This window comes from Drosophila albomicans, chromosome X, assembly GCF_009650485.2.
Source record: "Drosophila albomicans strain 15112-1751.03 chromosome X, ASM965048v2, whole genome shotgun sequence".
In the NCBI taxonomy this organism is placed as follows: Eukaryota; Metazoa; Arthropoda; class Insecta; order Diptera; family Drosophilidae; genus Drosophila; species Drosophila albomicans.
The window spans coordinates 32,126,749-32,139,251 of record NC_047627.2 but is presented as its reverse complement, the minus strand read 5'-3'; the positions used below and the strand labels follow the sequence as shown (position 1 = coordinate 32,139,251).

The 12,503-nt window shown below is 39.6% G+C and overlaps 1 protein-coding gene across 1 annotated transcript; it reads right to left on the bottom strand.

Moving 5' to 3' along the window:
• Positions 1–7,922: 7,922 nt before the first annotated feature.
• On the bottom strand, positions 7,923–12,146 carry LOC117578315 (N-alpha-acetyltransferase 16, NatA auxiliary subunit). The gene is made up of 6 exons (XM_034263770.2): positions 11,720–12,146; positions 10,726–11,214; positions 9,872–10,659; positions 9,373–9,800; positions 8,647–9,302; positions 7,923–8,577 (listed from the first exon to the last, which is right to left on the bottom strand). Exons 1-6 carry the CDS (start codon positions 11,774–11,776, stop codon positions 8,302–8,304), a joined length of 2,694 nt encoding a protein of 897 aa, XP_034119661.1. The 5' UTR covers positions 11,777–12,146; the 3' UTR covers positions 7,923–8,301.
• Between the last annotated feature and the right edge of the window lie 357 nt (positions 12,147–12,503).

Below are 12,503 nucleotides of genomic sequence, written 5' to 3'. Positions count from 1 at the left end.
CAGAAGCTCATACAAATTTTTAATAAATACGCAACAAGCTTTAAAATATGGTCAAAAAGCGCCAGAGGGCGCTGCTGTTGCTGTTGCTGTTGCGAATGGAGCGAAAATTTACAAAACTGCGGCTAAACACAAAAAGCGGGACGCAAGGATGATGAAGAGGAGGATGAGGAGGAGCAAGGGAAACACAGTAAGAACAGCCGCAGCGATACGAAACGCGCATAAATTCATTTTGAAATCCATATTTTGCATGACATAAATTTTATGACTGCCACGCCCCGTTTACATATACATTTGTGTGTGTGTCCATCTGTATGTGTGTGTTGTGTAATAATCAAAGTTTACTGCTTAAAATTTGGTGATGCAGCAGCAGCAGCAACAAAATTGCCGCGAGCGCCAACAATTTTATGCACAGCAGCTGTGCGAGCCACACACACACACACGCACACATTGTACACAAGGGAGTTGTCGGTGTCTGCATATGTGTGTGAGTGTGAGTGTCCAAAAACTGCTGGGCAAACATTGCACAGATTTTGTAACAGTGTTTTGCATGCTAAGCGGCCGAATGAAAGCAGCGCAGCAGCAGCAACAGCGGCAGCAGAGCATGAGAGTGGGAGAGCGGCCAAAGATCAGACCACATACAAAACGGTAATTATTACTTGTGCCCAAGTATTTTGCAAAAGTTTGCCTCTCTCAACTTCTTCTCCACTGCAGCAGCACAGTCGAACAACAACAACAAAAACTAGAGCAAATCGTTCGTACACTCTCTTTCACTCAACACAAGGCCAGACTGTGTGTGTGTGTGTCTCGCTCGCACTCGAATCATTGAATATGAAGAGAGCATGGTAAACTTAATGTTGACCATTTTTGCGCGAGCTGCGCAAATTATTGAAGTTGCAGTCCAAGTCGAGGCAGCGGCACAAAATGTGCAAGAGAACTAGAAGCAGCAAAAGTTTGCGGAAGACTCGAAAATTGTTGCTGCCAACTTATTGAAAATGCTCGCAAACTTGTGCTAAATAACACTTACTATACATTTTTGTAAGTAAAATGAGAGCAGCTGGAAGCAAAGAAGCCGCACTGCATACATATGCACATACACATATTTATTAATTTGTGGAGCTTTGCAGGTAAGAGCGTGTGTGCATGTGTGTGTGCTGTATGACTGCATATGTAGCGAAAGCTCAGCTTACATGTGTGTTAGAGCGGGTTAGCAAGTGATCACGCGAACAGGGGATGAAAGGATTATTGAAATTCGATAATGTAAACAAAAGTTATCGATGGCAAAACTGCAACTTCGATGAATATTTTTTGCTTTTTATCGTAGTGAATGGCAAGTTTATAACAAGTAAATGAGACTTGTTTAATATTAATATGGAAAAACTATTTAATTGCACTTATCGACAGCTTGTTTGGCGGCAATTTTCAAGCTGTTGTTCGCTCCTCCCCCCCTCAGAAGTGATGGAAAAACTATTGAAATCAAGTGGAAAAAAAGTTTTAATAGCTGCCACGACAGCGTTTAATCAAGTTTGAGAGTTTAATGGCCGACAGCTATTACGAGCATCATGTTGTGCTCCATCCACAATCTCAACTCCAATTTCAATCTCAACCCAGCTCAGCTCGGCTGCGGCTTATTACATGCAACTTAAAGGACAAAATGAGAAACTTATATTGAAATCAACTTTTCAACAAGCTTTTCCATAATGCTGCCAGTTCAGGCTCCACATCCGTGTGTGTGTGTGTGTGAGAGCATAGGTCGCCATTTTATGCGCACGCCTAAAAGCATGCTGCGTCGTTTTTTGACAACATGTTGCCCCAAAACTTTTTATTTGAGGCCTTAAAGAGATACACAAACTTTAAGCAGCAAACGAGAAACAACACAAAACGAGCGCGAGCCAAAAAAAAAAAAAAAAAAATGGATAAAATAACAAGAACAAGTTGCAGGAAGCAGAGAGCTCAAACAGCAGCAGCATTGATGTTCTGTGGCGAAAAGGGGAATGAAGAAGTCGCAGTAACAGAAGAACAACAAGAAGAAGAAAAAGAAGAAGAAGCCTCGCTCTTGCAACTTTATCTACAAATTGGACAGTTTGACAGCTCAAAAGACTTTTTCATAAACTAGCGCAACTTTTGTGTGTTGCGCCCCAAAATGAAAACGAGCAACAACAACAACAGCAATAACAACCACGACACGAAAACTACAAGATGCAAGCGAAGTAGATGGTAGAAGTAACATAGAAGTGGAAGAATAGCAAACAGGAACAACAGGACAACAAGTTGCAACAGCGAGTTTTTATGGTGCACATTTCAAAGATTTACAACATGATTGCAACGCTAGCAGCAGCTGCAGCTGCAGCTGCAGCTCGAACTAATCTCAGATATCTCAATTTAAGATAGAGTATCTCAAGTTCAACATTACCCAATTTCGAATTTAATATAGAGTATTTCTTAAAAGACTTGTATATTTATAATAACAAACTTTCGATAATGTAGTTAAAAAATAATGTAATGAACAAATTATGATCGAATTTATGCCACCTCTTAACTGTTTTATACATCTTAATATCTTAACATTTGCCAATTTTCATCTATCAATGCTCAAAAAGCAATAAAATATATTTTCTTTCTTATTTCTTCAAAGATTTGAATATTTCTAATTAAAGTAATGAACAGGATATCAAATTATGATCGAATTATGCCACCTCTTAAGTGTTTTATACATCTTAATATCTTAACATTTGTCAATTTTCATCTATCAATGCTCAAAAAGCAATAAAATATATTTTCTTCCTTATTTCTTCAAAGATTTGCATATTTCTAATAACAAACTTACAATAATGTAGTTAAGAATTAATGTAATGAACAGGATATCAAAATATGATCGAATTTATGCCACCTATTATCTTATTTCTTTCTCTATATTTATATATAATATTATGTTACACATTTACCAATTTTCATCTATCAATGCTCAAAAAGCAATAAAATATAGTTTCTTTCTTATTTCTTCAAAGATTTGTATATTTCTAATTAAAGTAATGAACAGGATATCAAAATATGATCGAATTTGTGCCACCTCTTAACTGTTTTATATGTACATCTTAATATCTTAACATTTACCAATTTTCATCTATCAATGCTCAAAAAGCTATTTACTATAAATATCAATATAATATAGTTTCTTTCTTATTTCTTCAAAGATTTTCTTTCTTATTTCTTAAAAGTTTTGCCAATTTCCATATCTCAAATGCTCAAAAAGCTTGTTGAATATCAATAAAATATGGTTTCTTTCTTATTTCTTCAAAGATTTGCATATTTCTAATAAGAAACTAACGCTAATGTAGTTAAGAATTAAAGTAATGAAGAGGATATCAAATTATGATCGAATTTATGCAACCTCTTAACTGTTTTATACTTCTTAATATCTTAACATTTGCCCATTTTCATCTATCAATGATCAAAAAGCTATTTAAATATCGATATAATATATTTTCTTTCCTATTTCTTAAAAGATTTGCCAATTTCCATATCTCAAATGCTCAAAAAGCTATTCAAATATCAATAAAATATAGTTTCTTTCTTATTTCTTCAAAGATTTGCATATTTCTAATAACAAACTAACGATAATGTAGGATATCAAATTATGATCGAATTTATGCCACCTCTTAACTGTTTTATACTTCTTAATATCTTAACATTTCCCAATTTTCATCTATCAATGCTCAAAAAGCTATTTAAATATCAATAAAATATAGTTTCTTTCTTATTTCTTCAAAGATTTGCACATTTCTAATAACAAACTAACGATAATGTAGTTAAGAATTAAAGTAATGAATAGATTATCAAAATATGATAGAATTTATGCCACCTCTTATCTTATATCTTTCTCTATATTTATATATTATGTTACTTTACAAATTTGAATGCCTAAAAAGCCAGCTAAATGTCAATTAATTATCAAGTTTGCCATTCTCACAAAATTTTATTCAAGAGCAGGGTTTTTTTTGTGTGGTGAGGGGAGCGAGGTGCTAAATTCAGTCAAACGCTAACGTCAATTAAAGAAAATTATGAAAATTGCCGAGCACGCAGACACGCAGATACTGGGCAAGAGGGAAGGAGAGAGAGAGAGGGACGTTGAGGAAGCTGCAGCAGCTTTTGGTTGGTCGGTCAGACGGAGCCACTCGTTGCACTTTATGCGTTAAAAATAAAATTTCTCGAGTGCTTTTGTGGCGGCGACGTTGCAACGTCAGCCCCCTTTTTGGTATGCAACAATTTTGTTGTTTTTGTATTTTTATTCGGCATGCAGCTGCAAAGTGTGCGCGTGTATGAGTGTGGATATGTTTTGTGTGTTGAGTGCCACTTGCATATGCAGCTCTTGGCTTTTGACACACACACACACACAAACACACCAGGGTACACATTAACACTTGTGTGTGCAGACGCGCCACTTGAGTTGTTGTTTAAAAATGATTAAAAGCTCGAGAAAAAAAACCGCAAGCATTCAAAAAAACAAGTGGCATTGCCTAGCTCACACACATATCCGACTAACACATACCCTAACTTATAGTTGTTGCAGTCCAACAGCTTGTAAGATGACGTCAAAAGTAGAAGTTTATTTTAGATTTAATTTAAGTAAGTATTTTAGATTCATTAAGTAATTAAACATGTCATAGGAATTTATAACCTTCATCGAGTCGAATTACAACAAAATAGTCTCGATATGGATCCCAAAAAGTCCCACTTCAAGTCTAAAAGTGTCCGGCCAGCAGTTGAAATACCAGGCGAACATAAATCAGCAGTAAGCAAATGTGCAGAAAATCATTGCTTGCTCAAAAATTATGTGGCATACTTTTAGGATCAATGTTAATGTTAATGGCAATCAGAAATTTCTTGGGCCATCCTAAAAGTATGCAACACAAATTTGATCTTCCAAGTGACTTTTTGCACATCTGCTTGCTGCTGATTTATGTTCGCCTGGTATTTCAACTGCTGACTGGACACTTTTTAGCCACTTCTCGAGAAGAATACTTACATTCAAAATTTCAAATAAAGCGCTAAAAATATTTAAATTTTTTGTAGCATACTTTGAGGATGTGACTAGGATACTTTTTCGAAAATCAGTTATATCTCGGCCAAATCCTGTCGGATTTTCAAAGGACACATATTGCTAGAATCGTAAGGACCTCCTCCATCGATTGGCATCCAAAATTGTAGTTTTTCCTTTTCGTTAGCCAAATGAAATATACGAAAATCATTAATTCCAGGATAACTCGAGAACCACAAGGACGATCGGCATGAATTTTGGCAGGATAATAGTCCTTACGAATACGCTTTAAGGGACACAAGACTTGCAAGGATCAAAAAGGATATAGCCGAGATATACGCTATTTTCTGAAAACATGTTATTTCGGGTCCTGTAAGGACTTTTGTCCTCTTGAGTGCACCAATCAGTTCCATTTAATAAGAATTATCCTTGCACAAAAGGACATCACGATCGTCCTTTAAATTTGTAGCAATTTTTCTATACTTACCTTTTAAATTGTCAAATGTATTTTTGGCAATTTTTTCTATACTTACCTTTTAAAATATTTTCAGATTCATTATTGGCAAGGATAATAAAAATCCTTGAAAGCAAATCTTGCTTACAGAAATTTAGATCCTTGCTAGACTCTTAAGGATTTGGTCGAGTTATGGCTAACAAACGAATGTTCTTTTTCGAAAATAAGCCGCATATCCTGTCACATTTTCAAGGGAAACACATTGCTAGGATCGCAAGGATATAGACTCTGTCCATTGACTTGAAAATAGGGAATTTTCCTTAATAGTCCCGTGCAAATAGTAGACAAACGGTATTCCTGACTCAAGCGAGATCCTTGCAAGGATACGTGTCGCTTAGCAAGGATAATCTGTGGTCGGAGTCAGCCTAATCCTCTCTCTGACTGTGACCCTTGCTTAATGCTTAAGCAGCGTGGCAAAAACGAGAGGTACTTACCGACAGACAGGACTTCATAATTTACAATCCAAGTGTGCACAGTGTCGCAAAGCGAGAAAGTAAGACAGATATATGTATCTATATTAACACTTCTATAAGCTTTGCACCACTGTGCATTAAAAAGCATACTCCTACGTGTTTGTTTGTGTTTTTCGGCACGTGCACAAATCATTTAGCGTTTTTATGCATTTTAAATGCTTGTATGCGCATGTTGCACCTGCCACATGCCACATGCCACATGCCACATGTCGCATGCCACTTGACACACCCACACAAGTGCAACACACAAAGAGACCACAACATTCCATATTCAGTTGCTAAATTGTCAGCAATCTTCAAAAAGAAGTAACTAACAAAGATAACATAATAGGAAATCATCTTAAATTTAAATTACAAATTATATAGCTGACATTTAACAAGTATAAACCGCTTTTGATTCCGTTCTTTCCTTAATATTCCATAATAATGTCAAGCAATTTTCGATAATCCAACTGAAAATATGAAATTATATTAACGAATGAAAAAAAACAAAAAAGAAGGCTATAGTCGAGTGTGCTCGACTGAGAGATACCCGCTACCAATTGTGAAAAAAGCAAAACAGTGCAGTATTCATTTTAAAATATACCGCAAAAGTATTAAAAATATACCAACAACTATATTTGGTATATTGATATAGCACTGCATTCAAAATACACCAAAAGAAAGAAAAATTATAGCTCTATCTCTTATAGTCTCTGAGATCCAGCATTTCTTGCATACGGACGGACAGACAGACAGAGATCAATAATGTATATACTTAATGTGGTCGAAGATAACTTCTTCTGCCTGTTACAAAAAAGATTTAATGGGTAGCTGGTATACAAATGAAAACTAAAAGCAATATCTACATACCTCGAAACCATTTACAAGATTTCCCCTCTGGAAGCATTTTCAATAAACAGCAATTCCCTAAAGTGGCATTAATGCAAGCGGTGTGTTGGATGATACAATGATGATTTGTTACACTCAATCAATACTCTCAAACGAGGAGTAAAAACCTATTTTAACTGCATTATGCAATTTTTAGTTTTAAGCTGCGAGCTATGATGACAAGTTTATAAGTTAACGAGGTTTTTCATCAATAACTATAGGCACCTGTATTTTAGCTTTAACTTATCGGCTGAAGCCTCTTTCGTCATGATTTTTGTTTGCAATTTGTTGAACTACACAAAGTACAAAGTATTAGAGTTATACGCTATAATAGTGCTTGTTAACAAGACAGTCGAGAATCGTAAGGTGCAGATTACATATTTAAAGATTTGATTTGACATGAAATTGAAACTCACATTCGATCGTTGCTGATGCATAGGAGAATCAGTCTTTTAAGTGGTTAGTTATCATATATACTATGTTATGTAGTTATTTTGTTTGATCTATCAAGAGGAATTGCATAGTTTATACTACTATTCTAGCATTGTTGTCAATAGTTATTGTATGTATAATTAATATTGATATATCATTATTTTGTATATACAAATCGCACATTAATATATTTAATTAAAATTGTTTATGATCTTGTGTTCTTTGCTCTTTTTTGTTTTTGTTTTTGTTAAAAAGAAACAAAAACAAAACGGAAAGTTGATATTAATAAAAAAATGTAAAAAGTTCTATAACAGTTTTTTTAGTTTTTGCTTTTCTTTGTAGTTTTTTTTTTACTCTTTTTTTATTATTATTATTTAAGCTTTTGCGTTTTATGCCTTTCTGCTTTTCTTTGATTCTGCTTCAACTATACATAGTATGTATGTATGCGTGTGTCGATGTGTGTGTGTGTGTGTGTGTGAATGTGTGACGCTGTGTTGCTATCTCGCTCGCTAAAGCGCACGCTCGCGCTGCGTCTCGCTTGCTCGCACAGTGTCGCAAAGTGTGATGAAGTGTGATTTATGATGATTGGTGTTGATGCTGTTTTTGTTGTTGTTGTATTTGTTGTTTTACATAGATTAAAAAACGGAACTATCTTCGCTGCCAAAGACCCCCAAAGTGGCATCGAAAGCAATTCTTCCAGCACTCCTCTCTCTCTCTCTCTTGTTATTAGATATTTGTTTTTTGATTTTGTCTGTTTTGTTTGTTGTTTGTTAATAGTGTGTTTTTATTGTTGCTCATGCTGTTCTTCTTCTTCTTCTTGTTCTGCATAGACTTAGGCTTACTGATGATGTTCTTGCTGTTGTTGTATACGTTTCTGTTGCTGTTGTTTCTGTTGTTGTAGTTATAGTTATTGTTGTTGTTAGGTTGGTGTTGTTACAGTTACAGTTACAGTAGCAGTTAGGGCAGTCTCGTTGCTTCTAAGACGCTGCCGCAACAGATGCGGGCTCGCCACCACCGACAACTGACGCCGACGTCTCATTCGAATCAAGATGATTCAATTGCTGTTGCTCCTCCTCGGCACGCAGCTTGGCTGCCTCCTTCTCCTGCAGCTGAGCCTCTAGCTCCTCGATATTGCGAAAGATGCGTGCGTATTGGAAACGCTCCTGGCACTTGAGCTTATATTGTTCCGCCTCCTTCTCGCAATCGCCAAACACATCGCCGTCCCGCAACGCCGTGTAAATCTTGGTGGCCTCCTAAAAAACAATATAATATACAATTGAATATCGATTCGAAATTTGATATACTTTTAATATCGAACGCACCTCAAGCCGCAGCTTGCTCAGATTGAAATCCGTGATGAGCTTAATGGCCGCTTGCTTTTTGCTGGCATCCAGCTCGTAGAGACCACGCGCCGCTTCGTATAAATGCAGTATGGAAGTTGTATGATACTTGGCAATGAACTCATCGTTCAGCTGCTGTGGCGTCTTCTTGCCTATCAGTTCTTTGGTGGCCTTATCGAGCACCTGCTGCACATGCACATTGAACGGCTGCTCCTGCTTGGCGCTCTCCAGCGCCTTCATGAACCGTATGATGCAGCTGTGCAACACCGGATGTGAGGCATCCAAGGCGCGTGCGCGTCGTATCGATTGCAGCATTAGCAGCAACTTATTCTTGCGATAGTACACTTCAAAGGCCAGTAAATGCGTCTCGATGCGCTCTTTGGCTAATTCCTGCAGCGGTTTCAAGAAATCAATTGCCTTTTCCAGCGGCTCATCGGTGCGCTCCAATTTCTCCGGTATTAGCTCATCCAATTGTGGGGCATCGGGATCGGTTTCCTGATTTGCCTGCTGCTTCGATTTCTGATGCTGTTCCCGCTTCACTTGCGCCTGCGCCGCCTGTGCACTCTCCAATTCGGCTTTCTTCTTCGCCTTGCGCTGTTTACTGCGCAGCTTCTTCAGCTCCGATGGCGGCAGGTTCTCTGTGAATACACATGGCATCAAATACATAGGTTTTCCTTTTCTTTTTACCATATTTAACGTATGTCTTACCAATGTCAATCTCTTCAATGGTTGTCTCCGAGGCGAGCGGCTTGTCATACAGCCGTATGTAGACCTCGATGGCGCACTTGGCTGCCTTAAAGTAAAACGGATGACGACGCAACACATCCTCGAGCCGCAGCAGACCGACATACGCACGCAGCGTCATCTTGCGCATGCAATACGTGTGGAAATCAAATTGATCCTCAATGATTTCGGCAAAATGGCGATCCACCTCGTGGCATTTCTTTAACGCCTCGCCCCAGCGTCCCATGCGCTCGTAGGCCAGCGCGCATTCCGTCTGGAACCACATGCACTGCATCTCATTCAGATTGTCCATGGCCGAGACGCCTTCGCGCGTGAATTTGGCGCAAATCTCCTCCGCCTCCAGCACCATATTGGCGCGCAGCATATACTTAGCGCACTTCGAATTGATGTAGCTGTAAAAAGCACACAAAGAATATTAATAACAAAAATGTATGGAGGAAATCTACAATATTTGTGTGCCTACCGATCAGCCGTGTCCATGCTCTGTGCCTCCTCGAGCCACACATACGCCTCGACAGGATCGCCGGCATGCTTAAAGATCCGTCCCTTTGTGATCAAGAGCTCAATGAGCGTGGGCGTATGATCAATGGCCGCATTGATGTACTCTAGAGCACGATCAGTATCACGCATATAATCATAGTGCTGGGCGAGAAACAGCGCTGTCCACACCAGGGCCGAGGCCGGTTCCAGGGGCACTTCTGCATCGGCATCCTCGCGTGAAAAGTGCCCCGATCGCGTCAGATTCTCAAAGTATTGGAGCGTGAGTGCCTCTATGATCGCCGTCTTTTCGGGCACCTGATGCAGCGTACGCACATTGACAAACAATGGCGGAATGCCTTTGCGTAGACCACGACGCAGATACTCATCGGCCACCTCACGGAACTCGTCGCCAACGGCAATGTCGAGGGGCAAGCGACGTGGGCAAAGGGCACGCGGATATTGCTCCTGGAATTCACGATAAACGGAGACAATGGCGCCCGATGTGGTTACCCGACGTGCGGCCATATATTGCTGATAGTAAAGCACATTCTCGGGATTGCGACGAATGAGCGACTCAAAGATGGGCACCGCCTTCTCCTGCTGGCCCAGCTTGATGTACAGATCACCCATGGTTTCGCGCACCGCCAGTTTATCGACAATTTGCGCCTCGTACTTGAGCAGATGATCGAGTGCCTGTTGCAGATGCGACGATTCGATGAGTATCTGATTCTGATAAAGCAGCAGCTCCGAGTGCCGATAATCGTGGGCCTCCTAAGCGAACGAATAAAGTGTAAAGAGTGAATTGTGTGAGCTACTAAAACTATTAGTTGTACTTACAATCGTAGTCTGCGACTGACTGAACGTCTCCAGAATGTTGTTGGCCATCTCGTAGTCACCCAGCAGATGATAGCTCATTGCGAATCCAATCCACGAGGCATGTTGCGATGGACGCAACGTGAACAGATGATGACGCGTCTCCTTGTAGCCTTCGCGATCACGCATCTGTATTTGCAGCAGCGACAGATCCTTCAATATCTGCAAATTGTCCTTCTCCCATTTGAGAGCATTGCGATAACACTTGATCGCCTCATCGTACTTTTTATCGCTGCGCTGCAGCAGACCATAAACATGCCAGCACACATGCGAGCGCAAATCCCGACGCAATCCTAGGCGCACATACTTATAGGCCTCCTCACGGCGGCCCAGGCCATTCAGCGTTAGACCCTTCATGGCCAGTGTTTCGCCATGTTCCGCGTACTTGGGATTTGAGAGTATCTGCTTGGCCAGCTTGAGGCCGTTTTTGTACTGCTTCATTTCGTAGCATTTCTGTTTTTGTAATTGGTAAAAACAAAAAACGATTAATTCCAGTTACAATTTTTGGTTAGATTGTAATCGACCCGCAAACACAACCTCCACCCCATCCACCACCCGCTGGCCATTGGACAAGTCAGGCAATTTTGCCATTTGCCGCTTGCCGCAGACACACACACACACGCAAAAGTTTGAGGTTATGCGACCACAATTCTCATTGTCGCAAGCCACAACAGACACACACACACAACTCAATCAATTGCATGCGCTACTCTGACTGTTGCTGCTGCAGTTGAGCACATGCTAACGCCATTTCAATTACAAATTGTCATCAAAATCCAAGTTATTTGTTGCTGCCAAAAATAGGCGCAACCCGAAAAAGCACATGATGGGCATGTGTATGTGTGTGCGTCGTTCGTCTGTGTGCGTGACAGCGGCAGCCATTTGACAATTTAGCCGGTGGATTTTGCTCGATTTATCCAACACGCTGGCCATATGACTGATTAATTGTATGACTTACCAATAATTTACGAAATAATGCACCCTCCTTGGGTGGCAGTGGATCGCTGGAAGGCATTTTCTACGTTTGCTGCTGCTGCTGCTGCTGCTCTACTGCTGCTGTTGGTCGTGCTGCTTCTTCTGCTTCTGATTCCACTTCTTTTTCTTCTTCTTATAGTTCAGCTGCTGCGTTTTGCACCGGATTGAGAAAAATGCGTTGATTTCTCGCTATGACGGCGGGCAGAGGAGGTGCAGCACTTGTTATTATTATTATGTATTTCTTATAATGTACAATACAATCGCTACTACTCAGTGTGTGAATATCAAATTTTTTGCCCAGGCACACGCACAAAAAAAAAAAGACACACACACACCGCGTTACAAAATATATATGTAGTGTAGTATATTTTCTACTGTGAGTAAAATAATACCCCGCGAGCGAGCACACGAGCAAACTTTTGTCGTAGTCGACGGTGAGACAGCAACATTAGCGCAATATGCCCATGCAGAGCAGCATGTGCTAGCGTCTTGCTGTGAATGGCAAAACAGGCACAATTCGATTTATTCACATCGACTACCGCACAACGAACTTCGTTAAACGAATTGACTTTTTAATTTGTTACCGTCAAATACAACTATTTCAAATTGTCAAAAAAATTAAAAACATAAATAAACGTATAATTTTTAAGCAAATTTGATTAGTTGTATGTTTTATTGCAATTTCGATTAAAGCACAAGTATCACACAGCTGTGCTACCGTCCGGGGGCCAGAAAAATAAGAAGATGCAAACAGTGGCCTCGCACTT